This window comes from Chanodichthys erythropterus, chromosome 2 (assembly GCF_024489055.1).
Source record: "Chanodichthys erythropterus isolate Z2021 chromosome 2, ASM2448905v1, whole genome shotgun sequence".
NCBI classification, from domain to species: domain Eukaryota; kingdom Metazoa; phylum Chordata; class Actinopteri; order Cypriniformes; family Xenocyprididae; genus Chanodichthys; species Chanodichthys erythropterus.
In genome coordinates, this window is record NC_090222.1 from 15,557,395 (window position 1) to 15,577,251 (window position 19,857).

General features: G+C 33.9%; 1 protein-coding gene across 1 annotated transcript; it reads right to left on the reverse strand.

Moving 5' to 3' along the window:
• Positions 1 to 206: 206 nt before the first annotated feature.
• On the reverse strand, positions 207 to 19,040 carry slc6a19b (solute carrier family 6 member 19b). The gene is made up of 12 exons (XM_067402395.1): positions 18,645 to 19,040; positions 14,955 to 15,095; positions 13,452 to 13,589; positions 13,196 to 13,377; positions 10,227 to 10,337; positions 9,997 to 10,109; positions 6,653 to 6,781; positions 3,877 to 4,033; positions 1,915 to 2,119; positions 1,484 to 1,643; positions 1,109 to 1,271; positions 207 to 1,008 (listed from the first exon to the last, which is right to left on the reverse strand). The coding sequence occupies exons 1-12, from the start codon at positions 18,841 to 18,843 to the stop codon at positions 757 to 759; spliced, it is 1,950 nt and encodes a 649-aa protein (XP_067258496.1). The 5' UTR covers positions 18,844 to 19,040; the 3' UTR covers positions 207 to 756.
• Positions 19,041 to 19,857: the final 817 nt, after the last annotated feature.

Below are 19,857 nucleotides of genomic sequence, written 5' to 3' on the forward strand. Positions count from 1 at the left end.
AGATACCTGCTAATGTAAGGGCTCTTCCTGCAACCTTGGGTGCTTCAGTGGTGTCTCAGAGCCTGATGTTTGCAGGTTTTTATTTAATATAAATGGCTAATAGCTGATTCTGACAAGTATGAATAATTATTATAAATGATTGTGAGCAAATTATTCAATGAGGCAAGTAGGCATACTTATTATTATAGATAAATATTTAATGCACTTGCAAAAAACATGGGCAATATCCTCTCAAATTCATAGCAGAACATCTGTATTGGGGAAAAATTGGGTCAAATATTTAAAAAAATACTCTACAGTTTCTCTATAGTCAAAATTCAAATTAAATGCCATTATTTGTTATAAAAAATAAATACACTAACTGATCTATAAAAACAAATAATTGCCTGCCATATGCCACTACCAAATTTTATATCATTATTTTCTCTTATAACACTTTTATTTTGCAATAGTGAAATGTATGTAAAATTACATGTATTTCAAATTATATATTACTAATATAATGAACAAGTAAATCTCTTCAATTCAGCAGGCTCTAAATTCATTTCTTAATTTTATCCACAGCTGGTAAATGTGGTTGTTTTATGGAAATTTGGAAACAGAACACAAAAGCTGGAACCACTAATGACATTTTAACAAATAGACACATATTTTGAAGGGCAAAAATTATATTCCAGCAGTTTCAGAAAAGGCAGTTATTTAATCTCTGAATGTATGCATATTCCTTTAAAACTATATAGAACTTTAAATTGGATATCATCTGTAGAACTTTTGGTCAGATTTCTGTGAATTTTGTGACTTGGTTTCTTCATCCTGCATATGAACTTTGTAAGATACAGAAGGAAGTTCTTGAACTGAGGCACTGGGATGTTTTTTGCAGCAATGTTCTCGTATGGCTCTGAAAACAGCAGTGCCGGGTACAGCCAAAGTAGGGATCCCAGCCAGGAGAAAGATTATTACATAGACCCAAGATGGATATGGCTTCTTCTCTAGGGTTGGGAAATTTTCCTATAAATAAGAACAATATCATTTAATTAACTTCCAAATTAAGAGCTTTGCATATTACAGTTTCAGCTAATGTTAAATGTTTGATAAACTTGTAGTTCACCGATTCAGGGTCCCAGGCGCTGTAGAAGATTTCCTTGGTGACGGTGGTGGAAAAGTAGAAGATGAAAATGGCTAACATGATGAGGGGACTAATGACTCTCCATGTGGCTTGCCAGAAGATGTTAGGCTTGTGTCCAATCATAAATATCAGGTCTTCATTGAACCTGTTCATAAACAAGAGATACCATCATTATGTGTCTGATTTCAGTGAGCTTTATCTAAACAATAAAGTCATAAACTAGTTGCTGTGAAAACATTCGTGAATTGCTCTTCGTATCTTCTTTATCTCATTTATGTCCTATAACCAGTTCTCATTGTCTCGTTCAAGAAGTGCTGTAAGAGTTAAAAACCGTTTAACCATTAGGCTCTGACCTACCTGTCTATCCCATAGACGTACACGACTCCAATCATCTCAGAAAAAGCAATGATGAGGAGAGGAATCGAGCCGGCAAAGCTGTCGAACAGGGCTAGCCAGTAGTTCCCTGAGCCCTGCACAAATATAAGCCCAACCAGGCAGCAGACCAAGCACGTCACCCCTGTCATCAACAATAGAGTGAGGATGAATGAATGTCTTACAGGTTTGGAACTACATGAGGGTGAGTTATTAATGACAGGATTTTCATTTTTGGGTGTACTAACCCTTTAACATTTATAAAACCTTTCCATTGGTTCTTTATAGTGGAAAAAGGTTCTAAATGTTCTTTACAAACACACACACACACATACACACACACACACACACAGGTTCTTTAAAGAACTGATCACTGAAAGATTCTTTGGAGAACCAAACATGAGTCTACTTTATACCTGAAATGGCCTCTTTTGGCCAGCTTTTGGGAAAGACCTTCAGATCTTGAAGGGGAACCAGAACACCCTCAATGTTGCCAAACATGGAAGACAGGCCGAGGCAGAAGAGCATGATGAAGAACAGGACGGACCAGAGCGGAGACAGTGGCATCTTAGTGATGGCCTCAGTGAACACAATAAAGGCCAGACCTGTTCCTTCCACACCCTGTGAAAGTGTGAAAATTGCTGGTTTATTTCAATCCCAAAATTATGTATTAAATCTTTGGATGAATAATGAAATTCATAATACATATCATATATATTCTGCATACTTTTTTTTTTTAGATATTACCTTTCATGTTCTGTGTAATGTTTGTGAATGTAAAAGGTGCATGATAAATTGAGTTATTGTCTCCCAAAAGAAAGAACCGATTCTGCAAAGGGCACTTTCACTTTCACGAAAGGGGCTTTGTGCACAGCGGTAATCAAGGAAATGCTATATCGCAGTTGTTCCACAAGCACCACCTACTGTTAGAGAGTGAATTTGCATTAAAGGTGCCCTAGATTAAAAAACTGAATTTACCTCGGCATAGTTGAATAACAAGAGTTCAGTAGGCTACATGGAAATGAGATACAGTGAGTCTCAAACTCCATTGTTTCCTCCTTCTTATATAAATCTCATTTGTTTAAAAGACCTCCGAAAAAACAGGTGAATCTCAACATAACACCGACTGTTATGTAACAGTCGGGGTGTACGCCCCCAATATTTGCATATGCCAGCCCATGTTCCCAACATTATGAAAGGCATTAGACAAGGGCAGAACGTCTGGATGTGCACAGCTGAATCATCAGACTAGGTAAGCAAGCAAAGACAATAGCAAAAAATGGCAGATGGAGCAATAATAACTGACATGATCCATGATATCATGATATTTTTAGTGATATTTGTAAATTGTCTTTCTAAATGTTTTGTTAGCATGTTGCTAATGTACTGTTAAATGTGGTTAAAGTTACCATCGTTTCTTACTGTATTCACGGAGACAAGAGCCGTCGCTATTTTCATTTTTAAACACTTGCAGTCTGTATAATTCATAAACATAACTTCATTCTTTATAAATCTCTCCAACAGTGTGTATTGTTAGCTTTAGCCACAGAGCATAGCCTCAAACTCATACAGAATCAAATGTAAACATCAAAATAAACACTGTACTTACGCAATTAGACATGATGAACACTTTGTAAAGATCCATTTTGAGGGTTACATTAGCTGTGTGAACTTTTTTTATGTTGTTTAAGGCAAGCGCGAGCTCTTGGGGGTGTGGAGCACCAGATTTAAAGGGCCACACACCCTGAATCGGCTCATTTCTAATTATGCCCCAAAATAGGCAGTTAAAAAAATGAATTAAAAAAAAAATCTATGGGGTATTTTGAGCTGAAACTTCACAGACACATTCAGGGGACACCTTAGACTTATATTACATCTTTTAAAAAAAAGTTCTAGGGCACCTTTAAACTGTTTCAGACACTGAGAAAAGAAGTGATGTTGCAATATATTACAAGAAAATTTAAGTTTTTTTTTTTTTTTTTTTTTTAAACCTTGGATGCATGTAAACCTATTGTAGGAGATCTCCAAAACAAAATTAGGAACTTTTAAAATATTATAAAAAGGGGCATGAATCGTTCACAGTAAGATCACTGTAATTTCATCATCTGTTATTCATGGTACTTTATATTTACAACATTGGAAGTTTGTATAACAATAATAATAATAATCTGTAGATGTTGTTCATTACTGTTAACAAAAAAGATATTTTGATGTTAATAATAATGCTTTTCATATAATGGTAAATGAGTAAATTTAAACATTGTATACACATTTCATTTATTAGAGGTATCAATGTTTCACCATATTAGTGATATTTGTCTAGTGAAGTATTTGATATTAGAGTAAATAAGATGGCATCACCCATCCCTATACTGTACCTCACTGAGGAAGCTGTTTAGATCACAGGTCTTAAGGGCGAGGCCGCTGATGATGTCAGGGTTTGTAGTATTAAGGCTCTGGAGAACCTCTTGATAGTTGCTCTGATTGATGTTTCCCTCTGGCAGGTCAAATGTGTTCAGAAGTGTCAAGATGTTCCTGCATTATAGACGTAAGATGAGTGCTAAATACATTAAAACACTTTACAATAAGGTTTAAAATTTTAACAAAAGTTAATGCATTAGGCGATGTAACAACATTTATTAATCTTGGTGTTAGTTAATTAACTAATATTTCATGTTAAAGATAAGATGTATGTACATGTATGAATAACATAAAGCAAGCTTAACTAATACTGTAAAAGTGGTATTTAGTTAGTTTATATTATAGTATATTTTATATCCCCATAAAACAATACTGCATATTTTACATAAAATTTTATTCAACTTTCATGCCTCATAGTTTTCCATGTATAGAAATATTCCATTAACAAAAAAACAAACAAAACAACAAACAAACAAAACAACAACAACAACAACAACAAAAATCATAATGAACTGAAAACAATGATTTTTTGATGCTGTTCACTTTATTTAAACAACTTAGTTTGATTCAGCACCATTGTATTAGGTTTCTGGTTCAAATTCAATTGCTTCATGTTAAGTTGAAACAATTATTTTTTGACTTAACAATGTTTTTATATTAAAATAACATGTTTCAATCAAGTAAACCCAACCAGGACTCAATCAAATTTAGTTTTTACAATGTTTTTGGTTAAGGCAATTTAGGATGAATCCAGTATCACATCTAGATTTCTAACACAGAACATCACAAAAGTTATGTAAATCATAAAATTAAACAAGAAGAATTATTTGTAAAAATCAATGTATATGAAAACAATTTATTTTTATTTATTTTATTTTAAATGAACACAATTGATTCTAGTTAACATGGTTGATTGTATTGGATTTTACTTGTCTCAATCATGTGGAACCGCTGTCCATGATTGAATTGAGTAAGTACATAACTATTTTACATAAATTCTTCCTTAGTCAGTTGTTTTGTCACAACTCAAGGATTTTGCATAGAGTAAAAATAAACCTTTAATGTTAATAAAAACTAAGTTGGTTGTGTGGAAACACTGACCATAATTGACTTGAGTTAGTTTAAAGTGTCATTTTTTTGAGTGTATGGTAAAAATGTTTTAATTTATTAACACTCAAAAGCTATTCTTTGAATTAATGCAATTAAATCATGGAAAGGATTTCCATGTGATTAAATGGCTTTCTTTCAGCATTAAGCACTTTTGTTAGGCTAACTTAAATTGCATAGATTGGATCAACTTAAGTAAATGAGTTGGTCCAAAACACTGCAAATTAGTTGGGCTGAAACTATTAAATTAAGCTGTGCCCAACCATAGTAAATAAGTTGAATCAATCTTAATAAATTAAGTTGACCCAACGTAAGTACATTAAATTGGAATAACAGAATTGCATAATGCTGAAATAAAACAACTTAATCATGTGGAAATCCTTTCCATGATTTTTTTCAAAGAGTTCAAAGAGTTATTTTTTTTTAGTGTGATTAGTAATATAAAAATAATAAATTAGCCATTCTGAGTATTAGTATATACATTTACTTATTCTCTTTGACATAAAATACAATTTATTGTGATAATTTTTGAATGAATGTGTTTGATCTGACGGTGCACTATTGTGACCGTGCAATAATTACGATGGATTGTGTAATAATTGTGCAATATGAGTAGAGTGTAATGTGAGGTGTGTGCAATAATGTGGATCATGCAATATGAGGATGTGCAATAATGTTTAATGGTTATAGTGTATTTTTTAATTTTTTTTTTTATATATGAAATGTTTTTGTTCATGAATTGGCCCTTTGTGACCCCAGCCCCCGGGACAACAGATGGAAATTAGCCTTCGGCTGCACTCCGGTGTGTTTACATTTATGTACAATCATGTCTGTCCATTAACACACACTGTCCCTATCAAATAAATAAATAAAATAAAATAAAATAAAATAAAATGCGTAAAACCACTAAATAAGTTTGTATCTAAAACTCCAATCCACTCTGTTACTTTGGTCCTACTAGCCCTTTAAAAATTAAGAATATGCCCTACATCATATGACCTGTTAGAAGTGACATCATATCCTAGGAGGGAAAACAACTCCAAGAACAAAGTAAGGGTGCGTATCAATCAGCAACTATTGGCCTGGCATACATAGTTTAGCGTTTTTAGTCGTTTCCACGGATCCGTGTGAACGGGGATTGTTTTGACAACATTGTTGCCTGTACTTCAAACTTTTACAAAATGCAAAGGAAAAACTTTTCAGTTTTTGGTATTGTTGTCATGTAAATGAACCCTAAGTAATAAACGTTTTATTAGGTTATAATTGAGCTTGATGCCTGCAGCTTGACCAGTGTGTTTTCTGATAGAAACAATTTCTTCCTCTGATAAGATAAACTGAATTTTAAAAATTCAAAATCCACTAAAATGTTTGAATGACCAATTAGTTAGTTCAAATTCACATTAGTTTATTGCATTAACTATGTTAAAAAACAAAACAAAACAAAAAACCTCAATGCCAAGAGATACCAAAATAATCTTCTGATAATATGCCCCTTCGTGGTAAAAACAAATGAGTCACTGAAGTGAGTGTCTTTACACTTATCCGATTCTGTGGAATTTTTATGAATCCCTTTTTCCCCAAACAGAAGGTCAGATGATAATGTTATAACACTAAAAAAACACTTACCCATCTAAACAGTCATCAAATCTCTCTGTAGCTCTGAAACCAATGATGGTGTAGATGACAGTGGCTGCGTAGATTGAGGTAAAGGCATTAATGATGGAGATGATTACCGCATCTTGCTCACAGTTATTGCTGATGGAAAGAGAGAATAATTATTAGATTGTTAATCATTATCATATGTCAATTTTTACGGAAGCCCTGAACCGCATGGTGAAAAAAAAAAAAAAAAAACTTGGTAGGGAGAAAAAAAAAAAATCGAAATGTTATCTCGTTATTTCAACATAATAAGTCGTTATAACGACATAATATCTCGTTATTTCAACATAATATCTCGTTATTTCAAGATATTAAGTCGTTATAACGACATATTATCTCGTTATTTCAACATAATAAGTCGTTATAACGACATAATATCTCGTTATTTCAACATAATAAGTCGTTATAACGACATAATATCTCGTTATTTCAAGATATTAAGTCGTTATAACGACATATTATCTCGTTATTTCAACATAATAAGTCGTTATAACGACATAATATCTCGTTATTTCAACATAATAAGTCGTTATTTCAACATAATAACTCTTCATTATCTATCAAGTATGATAAAGGAGGTTTGCTTTTTAACGTCCCCAGTGGCGCAACGCTAAAGTATTGGACCGCCAGTCTAGCTTTTACTGCGATCGCCGCGGTTTCGAATCCGCCTTTTGCCGAGTTCGTTCTTCTCTAGTTTCACATCACATTTCAAAAAAGGCATTTATTTTCAAAGGAAATTAAAACAATGTTATAAAAGTGCAAATAACCTGCCTAACGAGTGTTTAATAACATTAAAAGTATTTATTGGGCAGGGTTAGCAGCATGTTCGATATTACCCACTAGAGGGCAGAATAACACAGGGAATCAATTAAAGAATGCAATAGTTATGTTGAACTACTGTTACAATTTGGTGCTCCAAAATCACAGAGGTTTATCATGGGAATTTGCGTTCATCCCAGGCTAACCTTTATTGAGGTTAAATTTATTAGACCATAGTAAATAAAACAATTTACAGAGCAAATGTCAGGGGGCCAATCTGATTTGAACTATAATAAAACATAGAGATGCACTAGTCCAGGGGCCAAAAACGTTTTTAAGCGGGGTTTTTTTATTATTATTCTGAGCTTGCAAACAAACTGTTGTGTAATATTTTCTAAAGATATAAAAATCAAAATAGGTGCTAATATATTGAAATAATAGGACACGGAGTGTCTATTTACAGTAAGTGCAAATAGCGTCCCTTGTTGACAAACACTCTTTACAGTATAGCTCCAGTGTCTGGTTGGGCCACTCAAGTTTAAAAAGGGACAGTTGTAATTTAATGTATTCAGTGGCGTAACAATAACATGTGGTTTCAGATTTTGGCTTTTACAGCGATCGCTGTGAACAAGTGTTTAATAATATTAAAAGTATTCATTGAGTATGGGGTTGGTGGAAAGTGGAGGGGTTTTATTCTCCCAATAATGCAGCATCCATTTAATAATTTTAATAAATATAATCACTCTGATATTATTATCTGCCAATACTAGCCTACAGCATCTAAATACTATTTACACTTCTTGCAAAGAACTGATAGGCTGCTTTTACATGGTGTCAATAGAATATATCGCTATTTCACCTAGTATAAATAGCATATCGTGAAAATGCTGCTATTGTCATTTAGTATAAATAGGATGTATCGGTATTTTCACTTAGTGTAAATAGCATCTGTAGGGGTGTCAAACTCATTTTAGTTTGAGGGACGGACTGGAAAGAAATGAACCATATGCGGGCCGAATTACCTTCTTCTTATAATAACCTTAGTGTGCAGATAGTTGCATTAATATTAAACATATGAACAACAAATTAATTTGCAAGAAAACTGCATTGTTTTTTTTGTTTTTTTACAGTGAAAAGTCTATTCGATTTTTATGATTATTTACTATTTTGATTTATCATGGCCAATTTAAATTTTTATAAGAAGCAAAACGTCTGATTCTGATACTGGTTGCAGTTTTTTTTTAAAGCAAATTTATTTGTTGTTTATTTTTTCACAGGCCAAACTGGTCTTAAACAAATATATCTTTGATATTTGAGGCAAACACTGGCATTTGGATATTAGAGGCATTTTTTTTATCATAGTCAAAGATGTTATGCACATGAGCATGAGCAGTTGTTTTTAATTTAAATTACATACATGCTTACATACTTTGTAAATACACAGATTAAATTTTGGGAAAATATTACAAAGCAGTTTGTTTGCAAGCCCAGAATAATAATAAAAAAAACCCAGCTTAAAAACGTTTTTGGCCCTGGACTAGTGCATCTCTATGTTTTATTATAGTTCAAATCAGATTGGCCCCCTGACATTTGCACTGTAAATTGTTTTATTTACTATGGTCTAATAAATTTAACCTCAATAAAGGTTAGCCTGGGATGAACGCAAATTCCCATGATAAACCTCTGTGATTTTGGAGCACCAAATTGTAACAGTAGTTCAACATAACTATTGCATTCTTTAATTGATTCCCTGTGTTATTCTGCCCTCTAGTGGGTAATATCGAACATGCTGCTAACCCTGCCCAATAAATACTTTTAATGTTATTAAACACTCGTTAGGCAGGTTATTTGCACTTTTATAACATTGTTTTAATTTCCTTTGAAAATAAATGCCTTTTTTGAAATGTGATGTGTTCGAAACCGCGGCGATCGCAGTAAAAGCTAGACTGGCGGTCCAATATTTTAGCGTTGCGCCACTGGGGACGTTAGAAAGCAAACCTCCTTTATCATACTTGATAGATAATGAAGAGTTATTATGTTGAAATAATGACTTACTATGTTGAAATAATGAGATATTATGTCGTTATAACGACTTATTATGTTGAAATAACGAGATAATATGTCGTTATAACGACTTAATATCTTGAAATAACGAGATATTATGTCGTTATAACAACTTATTATGTTGAAATAACGAGATATTGTCGTTATAACGACTTATTATGTTGAAATAACAAGATATTATGTCGTTTTAACGACTTAATATCTTGAAATAACGAGATATTATGTCGTTATAACGACTTATTATGTTGAAATAACGAGATATTATGTCGTTATAACGACTTATTATGTTGAAATAACGAGATAACTTTTCGATTTTTTTTCCCCTCCCTACCAAGTTTTTTTTTTTTTTTTTTTTTTTCACCATGCGGTTCAGGGCTTCCGTACAATTTACACCACAATGAATAGCTTTATTCTACAATACATGTTTTTTTTTTTTTTTTTTTTTACATGTATTTAGTCACAGAAAAACGCTAAAACAAAGAACTTACTGCACTGAGTTATAGCTGGAGAAGGAGATGAGACCTCCAAAAGCTAGAGAAAACGAATAAAACACTTGTGCACCTGCATCCAACCATGTGGTGGGGTTTGCTAACTCATTTATCTGCAAACAAGCACATAATTTGGTTTTTTTTTTTTTTTTTTTTTTTTTTTTTTTTTTTAATGTGGTAAAACTTTTTATATGTTATGAAAGTAAATCTCTTTTGACTTTGGCACTCACATCTGGAGTGAAGAGGAACTTAATGCCATCAATGGATCCTTTCAGAGTCAGTCCTCTGATCAGGAAGATCGTAAGAACTAAGTACGGCAACGTAGACGTCACATAAACAGCCTATGAGGAGAGGAAATAAAATCTGATGATAAATACTTTAGCTATGGTACAGTGAGTTCAAACTTTAAATTGTGTGGCTCTTGATTAAGAGATAAACACTTTGGACATTCTGGAATTATAAACCTTTTTATTGCAACAGCTGAAACAAAACCATCTGCTTAATTGTTCACAAGAGTTGTAAAGCTGTAAAACTGTTCTGTGTTGAAGGTCCTTATGATACATCACAGTGATCTTTATTCTTTATTTCAACATTTATAGCATTCTCATGATATAAAAAGGTATAACCTTTGACAACTGTATTGATTACTGTTTTACAGGTAAACCTGTCTTACTTCAGCACTAATGATTGTAGATTTACACAGCGTTGTCCAAACTTTTTAAATATAAAATATATACTTAAAATATAATATGTATACTTTAAGCATCCCTGAGAGTTAACATTTCAGTAATCTAACATCACATTCACATGTTAAAATATTTAATCTTTTTAAATGTTGATTATATTATATTATATTATATTATATTATATTATATTATATTATATTATATTATATTATATTATATTATATTATATTATATTATATTATAAATAGGGCTGCATAAATATATTGTAGTGCTTATTATCATTATTATATTTTATAACTAATTATAAAAATGAATATAAAAATATTACTGTTTAAATTACGATTGTCCATTAAAATTAAAAAAATATATAAATATTTGATAATTATATGACTAATATTTGTCAGTTTGTTGTTGTGTTTTTATTTCTTGTGTTTCATTGCAGTTTAGTTCTTGATTTAACATTATTAGTTACCACAGTTACTCATTAGCATCACCTGTGTCTATTTTAGTTGCTTTTGTATATCCTCTGTATATATAAAGCTACATTTTATTTGTTCCATGTTGGTTATTTTCTTTGGTTATCGTGTGTATGGGTTAGTTATTCTCCTATGAATCTCTTTGTTCATTAAAGGCTATTTGTATTTGTTAACTAAGTTGTGCGTGTTGGAATTATACAACTATAAATATATTGAACTATGGAATTATATGTCGTCCCCTTGGAATTACAAGGTTCTATCTGACATTTTTGGTCAAAATTAAGTTATTCACACATTCTTATTCTGTGACAACTTATTTACATTATGTGATTTTTTTAAGTTGTCAACATTTTATGACTTTTTTTTAGAAAACAGAAAGGTTCTATCTACAAAGTTGAATGGAATCCAAAAACTTTGAAGCTCAATATCTCAAAACCGCTCAGAATGCAGACAGAACCTTATAATTCCAAGGGGACGATTTAGTAACAATACTAATATTTATGTCTTATTCTTTACTTTCAAACATTCAAATATTTGAGCTTTTATTTTGGCGCGAATACTGGTGACATGCAGTAAACTTCTATCCACAAAAAACTGTGTGAATATGCAAATAAAGTGAACATTATGAATGTGTTTTTAAAAGTGCTACTATGGACATTACTTTCAAGGTTCGAAGACTGCATTGTTGGCGAGACTAAATTCAAAGTGTGAGAGGAGTTCATCCGTGGATTATGAAATCTTTGAGATTTTATTTTGGCAGAATACTGGTGATATGCTGTAAACTTTTATCCACAGACATGCGGAAAATGAACCTAACGCATATTAAGGGTACATTTACACAACAACAACAATGTATTAAAAATGGAAAAGTTTTTCCTTTGTGTTTTTCGCTTACAGACTACAACGTTGTCGAAATGATCCCCGTTCACATGGTTCTGCAAAAACAATTTAAAACGCTCTATTGTGCATACCAGGCCAGTAGTTGGCGATGTCACTTTGTAGAGAAACACTATATGACTACAATATAGACTGAACACACATGACATTACCGTTTTCATAGTTTACATGAAGACAAAAACAATTGTTTTGCAAAGACTTGCATTTTGAGGTTTTCAGGCCCCCGAAACGATGTTTTCATGTAAATGAAAAGCCAAAACACATTTTTAGTTGAAACCGATGTCATGTAAATAGCCCGAGTTCCCAAAATGCAAAACTAACTCACTGCGATGGAGTTCGTGAGTCACGGCGTTTACTGAGAACTGTAAACTGTACTGAGATGTTCTCTGATGCTGAAAACACTGTACGCTTATTTTAAAGGTGCTAAATAGGATGTTTTGTTTTAAACATTTTTGCAATATTACTTGAAACTGTCTTTACTAACTGATAAAATAATATTTATTAGGTGCACTGAAAGGAATAATATTAATATACATCATCTGTGCATGAGATAGGGCCTTAAAAACATCAGCCAATCGTTTACACGATCATCGCGTAAACGATTGGCCCTCTGGCTTGTCAATCACTGCCATGACGTTCCTTGTGAGAGACGTGCGCGGCTGCGCGCTCCAGTAACTTTCCACACTCCACAGGCGCCGCATGCAATGTTTTTGTCAGGAGACAGGAGTAACAACTGCAGATTATGAGTTACCTGCGGTGAGTCCGACACAATGAATCCATTAACACGACACAGCGAATGCCGGTGTTAAACACTCGTGTTCCAATACTCGTGCACGAGTTTTGGGAGGGGTTCTCTCGAAATGAGCTGTGAAGGAGGGGGTTGTTCTTACGCATGTGCTCATTTCAAAAACTCACTAACAGTCTTTGGTTTCTCAGTCGACGAAAAGATCCTCTTTAGCACCTTTAATTATTGGCTTTTCATCAACTCAGAAACCCCCTGCAGTTCCTTTACAAACACACATTTGGGAAACCCTGGAATAGCAGATTGACAAAAACTATGGACCTGCCGCCATTCTGAAAAACAGTGGAACTTTGATTCAGTGTGTAAAATACTCAGTGCTGTTATTTGAGCAGCTCTACCTTTCCAGTGGTTTCAATTCCACGGATGCAGCAGATGTACAGCACTCCCCAGGCTGAGATCAGACAGAGGATCATCCACCATTGCAGACCTCCTGTTTCATCTATGGCTGGAGACGTGTTAAGAGTCTTCCGATACCAGAAATAATCCACAGGTGAGCTCTTCTCACACTCGGAAATGAATCCTGCAAAAAAAAGAACAGTCGTTAAATTTTGAACAAAATAGCACTTTTAGTTCCTCCTCAGGATGTTCACATACCTGTCCTGTTTTCATTGATGGGACACTGGCTCCAAGGCAGAGGGTCCTGGAAGGAGTTGAAGAAGTACCACATGACCCATGCTATGATGGTATTATAGTACAGACTGACCAGAAAGGACACACACATAGACGCAATACCTGTGAAACAGAACACATTGTTAGCTTGTACACAGGAACTAACATGCAGTTGTATAAAGTATTTGAGTAATAGTTACTGTACTAAAGTATCTTTTTGGCTATACTTTGTATCAAGGATATTACCAACCTCTCTTTGACTACATTTTTAAATAAGTATATACATTCTTTACTATAATAAATTTTTAATGATTAATGCAATTACACATTACGTTTTGCATGACACCTAACCTTTTTCTGCAGCAATTTATTTCTGCTACAAAAGAAGCAAAATCGCCATCTATAGGGCATTGAAGGTACTATATCTTGTGCGTTTTGCCCTTACTCCACCAAACTTGACACCAATGCTACTTTGGTAGTCGTGAATTGCAGGTTTTTTATATCGTTTAAAAGGCTGTTGTGTTTATTGCTATCTTGAGGTGTTCAGTTTTATTTCGACTTTAGAAAATAAACATGATTGCTCTATTCACAAATCAACTGATTCTTATTTTTCACTCACATGTCTCTAGGAGTAGTGCATCTTTGAGCCTACATTCAGTATGAGTAAAATACTTAAGTGTTGTTAAGATCAGATACTCTAAGGCCCGGTTTCACAGACAGGGCTTAGATTAAGCCAGGATCAGGTCTTAGTTCAATTAGGGCATTTAAGTAGCTTTTATAAAAGTACCTTAGAAAAAAAATATTACTGGTGTGCTTCTTGAGACAAAACAACGACACTGATATATATTATAAGAATTGTCAGAGCAAGTTGCTTTCAGTTAAAACAGCTCAAACATGCATTTCAGTCTGGGACTAGACTTAAAGGTGCTCTAAGTGATGTCATGCGTTTTTAAGCCAAAATTTTTTTTTGTCACATACAGCAAACATCTCCTCACTATCCGCTAGCTGCCTGTCCCCTTAACACACTGTAAAAAAACGCGGTCTCTGTAGTCGCCACAAGCTCAGAAAACGGCAACAAAATCTACCTTGTGCAGCCTGGACCACAAACCATAATAAACATGCTCCAGCCAATGAGACAAGAATGATTTTAAATGCGCGTTCATGACTGTTTCAGGAAGCACAGAGGGGAGGGGGAGGAGGAGGAGGAGGGAGGGTCTAGCTCTGTTTTGTTTGACAACACTTCCAACGTCAACAGGAAGATACTCCACCCAGGATCGCTTAGAGCACTATGGGGGGTAAGACTTTAGTAAGATTTTTAAATATTTTATTTGATCAAAATACACTAATCAAGGACAGTAATTTGTGAAATATTATTTCAATATAGAATAATTATTTTCTATTTTAAAATATTACAAATTTAAATTATAAATCTATCTATCTATACATTTTTTTTTATATATTAAATGTTATACTTCATATTTTGCTCACCAACTCCAAGCATGTAGGGGTTAATAGTTCTCCACACCCCCATGCTGCCTTTCCTTAGCCGCTGACCGATGGCAAACTCCAGATGAAGAAGAGGGATTCCCTCAAAAACCAGCAGGATTAAGAAGGGAATCATGAAGGCCCCTGAAAGAAAAGGTCTTTTATATCATTCAGCATGTCATTGATCTTTGTTTTTTTTTTTCTGCTACAAATCTGTCACAATCGCAAATACAAACTAATCTGTCATCATTTCTTATATATATATATATATATATATATATATATATATATATATATATATATATATATATATATATATATATATATATATATATTAACCTCTAGTAGTCAGAAAATTATATATATATTAGGGCTGTCAATTGATTAAAAATTTTAATCTAATTAATTACATACTCTGTGATTAATTAATCTAAATTAATCGCATACATAATTTTTGCTGTTATTAAACATTCAAATGAATCCATTTTTTTCCTGGGTCAAAAATGGTCTTCGGTGGTGACAGACATGATCATCCACAAGTAAAAAATAAAAAGTGCCCTACCCACGTGATCTGCGAGCCCGATACTGACAATAAAGTACCCGTCACTCTCACTGTAATTCTTTCTTGCCCTCTTTGCAAAAAAAAAAAAAAAGAAAAAAAAAAAAGTGATTTTATAACTTTGTAAGCGAAGATGCTTTTTTGCTAAACCTGAAAAGTATTAAAAAGTAGCATTTAGAAGTTATATTAACTAATAATATAATTTTTTACCATATACAATTGAATGCACCTAGCTAACAACAACTTGCTTTGTTCGGGTTTCACCTCACTCCAATCTAAACTAACTGATTTTATAGGTAGGCCTAATTTACTACACATTGTCATTTAAATAACCTGAAAATATTGTGGATTATTAAGGCTAATTTTACTAACCACTCTTGCTAAATGAGGTAAGCACACTTATGCTCTCATTTCAGAGTTGTTCAAGTAAATGATTTATTATAGACAGTGTGGACAGATCAGTTGTTGTCATGATTCATTAAAATGAATCTGTTCAAATGAGTCATTAGGTCGCGAATTGGACATTAGCGGACGTTGACGCGTTGTGTGCGAATCGCGACTGTTATTAGGACATCGCAAAAGATTTGCCAACACGGAAAACACTTCACAACTGGTTAGGATTTTCTTTTTGTTTACTGAAAGTTGGGTTTATGTCAGCTGCACTTGCAGGGTACCTGTCAGAGAAGATGAGGTGACGTTACACCAAACGGTTATTCAGGAAAAACATTCTCTGAATGCGCCTCGTGAAACATGGATTCGGTCTTACAAACTTTTAGCATTGTGTCAGTTGATTTAAATTTGTGTGAGGTAAAGCGAGTGCAAAGACGTTACTTTGAAGAAGAAGAGAGCTCGCGCGCACGAGGGAGGAGCTCTGGTCGTTCTGTCCGTCAGCTCAGCAGTCGAATGGTGGCTAGAACGGTTCCAGGTTCAAAGGTCAATACGGAATGGATTAATCTGCGTTATTTTTTCTCTGATTAATTAATCGAAATTAACGCGTTATTTTGACAGCCCTAATATATATATATGAAAGTCTTCTCCTCTGTGCTTTTATCTTATATAGCATATGACGACAGCCGCTGTGGTTTTTCCTTGATTTACGAAAGACTTACAGTATTAGCCTTAAAGTCAGCACAACAGAAAAATGTATCCCTATTGTGAAACAGCTTCTCGAACATGAAAAAATCTAGGGCAGGATTTGAAAATACAGCAATATTCCATAAAACATAAGAACTGTGACTATAATTTGCAAATTGTAATTAAGACTGCCTTAGATCTTATAAAATCTATTATGTTAAACATAATATATAATTACTCATTCTGTTGTAAATTTCCATTAAGGCCCTTTTTTTGATACTTAAAGGAGCAAAGTCATTTCCAGAACAGATGCCATTGTCAGCCATTTTCACCGTAGTTGAGTTAATGGTTGGCTGCGACGCTGTGACCCTTGGAGGTTTTCTCACTTGAAGTGATTCTACCATTCTGTCTAGTTAACCTTGAGCTGAGGTATGTGATAAAAAAGTTATATTTATTGCACTTACAGGACACCAGTGAAAACTAATATGACGCTTTAAGAGCCTAAGTTTTGATAGCATCTCATAAAAGAAAATCCATTACACAAATTTATTCCAGAGTAATCACAGTTTATAGCCATATCAAAGAACAAAGTCACTATCGTTATTGTAACTATACTGTAAAACAATAATAAATTAATGCAGGAAAAGAAGTTTTCAGAATCTTAATTTGTTTAGTTTTGAAGCAATAACTTTAATAACTAAAGTATATATTAGAAGCTCTAGTAATCATTGTACACTTTAATTAATGTTTGCATTTAAGGGTGAATTCAGGTAAATTGGGACACTTTTTTCCAATGAGATGACAAAAAAAATTAACCCTGAATTAACCCTATAATTAATATACATACATTTTTATGTTATTTTTTTAACATAAACCTTTTATTTTTTAGTGCTTGACACGCCAAATGTCTCATATTTTGTCTCTGGTGTGCTTTTTATTGACACTGTTCTGGTAAACAAGACCACTGACTTTTGCAAAAACTGTTGGTTGTGGTGAATGCCACAAGTGAGGAACATAGTTTGTGTAAAAGTTGTAAGTAGCCTAATTTTCACAGCAAATTTTGAAGTGGTTTATGCTTATTTTAGTCATTTGTATTTTTCATTTTTTATGATGCATTTTCATATAGTTTAAGACTGAAAGTCTGGGTCTGGGACAAGGATAAAACAATAAAATTTGCTTATAAAATCCATTTGAAAAGTTGGGACTGTTAAAGAAAACTAAATGACGAAAGTATGCCAAATGGTTCCCAGGACATTTTTAATGTGAGCTTCATATTATAAAACAAAAAGAGCAAAGTTGAAATCTGCTAGTTTTAACTGTATACTAGCTGGGTATGCAAGTTTTTTATATGCATTTTCAACTGATGCTGGTAATATACAGTTTCAGTAGGAAATGCAAATAGATGTTGAACAAAGTCCAAGCTGATATTGTATTCCTTATTAAAATATTAACCTCCTACAAAATATATTATAACAATATTTATTATTATTATATTTTATTCTGTTCTTTTGAGATGGCAATAATTAATTTTAGTTAGAACAGACAAAACAAAAACATTAAAACATACTTTTCTTACTCACTAGTTTAATTCAATCACAGGAGAATTATACTTTTTTCCCCATTGTTTTTCTTAACTCGATAAATTAAATTGATCTAGAACATTTAACTTAACCCATTTTCCCATAACGTTGTATGGGTGCGAGAGCTGGACACCAAGAAAGGCCGATAACAGGAAAATTGATGGATTCAAAATGTGGTGCTGGAAACTGTTACAAATACCATGCAGCCACAGGAAAGCAAATATAGAAAGTACTGGATCGCATAAAACCAAAAAGCTAAAATCACTACTTGCTTTAGCCAGGTTATATGCTTGCAAACTCGCTCAAGAAGTCAGTAACATTGGGAATGGGCAGTGGAATCAAAAGAAGGGGACGGCAATGAACTCACTGGCTTGACACCATCAAAACAGATACCAATATGAACATTAATCCTGGAGATAGCATGAAGACTGGGAAATTGTTAGAGCACAGATCCACCCTACTCAGAAAGTAAGCACTCACCTCCTCCATGACTCTGACACAAGTATGGAAAGCGCCAGACGTTGCCCAAACCCACACAGAAGCCCACGCAGGTCAGCATATACTGGGCTTTGTTGTCCCACTTGGGTCTGTCTCCAGCCTCTTCCACCTCCAGCCGTTCCAGCTCATCGTGGCTCAGAATCCGGTCCTCCAGGCCTGGGTTAGGCAACTTCAGCTTCATGATCTCCTTGGCTCCCTGCAGGTTAGCAGTGGGTATCTGTGGGTGAATCTCTGATGGTGTGGAATGCAGGGAGCTGTGCAGAGATAAGGACTCTCTGAGTGGATGGACTGCGTATATGTAGTGAACTTTGGCATCATCCCACCAGGCCAGTGAGTCACGGTGAGTCTTCAAGATGGGGAAAAAGTCCTGTCAGCCAAATACAAGGGCTGTGACTGAGACTCTGCGCGTACATAATTAATGTCTTATCAAAGATTGAGAATCTGATGACCTGCACATCCACTCCATGCACATGTCTCTTCATAACCATTCTTGTGGTTAATAACTAAAGATAATGATCTTTATGACACGGAGATAAGTCAGTACCCTTCAGTGTCAAAGATCCTTAACAGTCCCGACATCGCACAAAGAGTAGAAATAGTCACATTACAGATAATATATTTAGATCTTTTTCAATGAGTCATTCAAAGCAGATCACTTAAAACTAAAACTTGATAATGGACGATGTTTTTGTGATTATTTCCTGTGATTCACGGGACACGAGAAAAATAGTGCGGGTTTGTGTTTATCAGCAACCTTCAAATCACTTTTTTTCTTACTTGTGTATGTAGAAATGAAGGAGGGATGACAACTTCTGTTTGTTTGTGCTGAATTTGGCAGAAAATCTTTATACCACTGATGTTTATACTGCTTTTCATCAAGGTCTTTAATGTGTACAGGCCAAAACTAAAGCACACATATGCTTCAAAACCTTCCCTCTCAGTTTACTGCAAAGAATGAAGGACACACACACACACACACACACACACACACACACACACACACACACACACACACACACACACGCACACAAAACATTCTAAGAAAAGTCCATAAAATAGGACCCAGAGTACTGTGTTACTAAGACGGTAAGTTTTGTATTGTATTGTGTTTTCATAAACTTAACAGATAATGCCCTGCCGGAAAATGACCAGTTCTTCTACAGATAAATATGTTTGTATGGATTTTTATCGTTAT

Excerpts from the sequence above, each read along its gene's own strand:
- slc6a19b (XM_067402395.1), bottom strand. The coding sequence starts at position 18,843 with ATGAAGCTGAAGTTGCCTAACCCAGGCCTGGAGGACCGGATTCTGAGC. Across the intron at positions 15,096-18,644 it reads GTGTCAGAGTCATGGAGGAG|GGGCCTTCATGATTCCCTTC; the intron begins GTGAGTGCTTAC and ends CTTTTCTTTCAG. Across the intron at positions 6,782-9,996 it reads TCCAGCTATAACTCAGTGCA|CAATAACTGTGAGCAAGATG; the intron begins GTAAGTTCTTTG and ends TCTTTCCATCAG.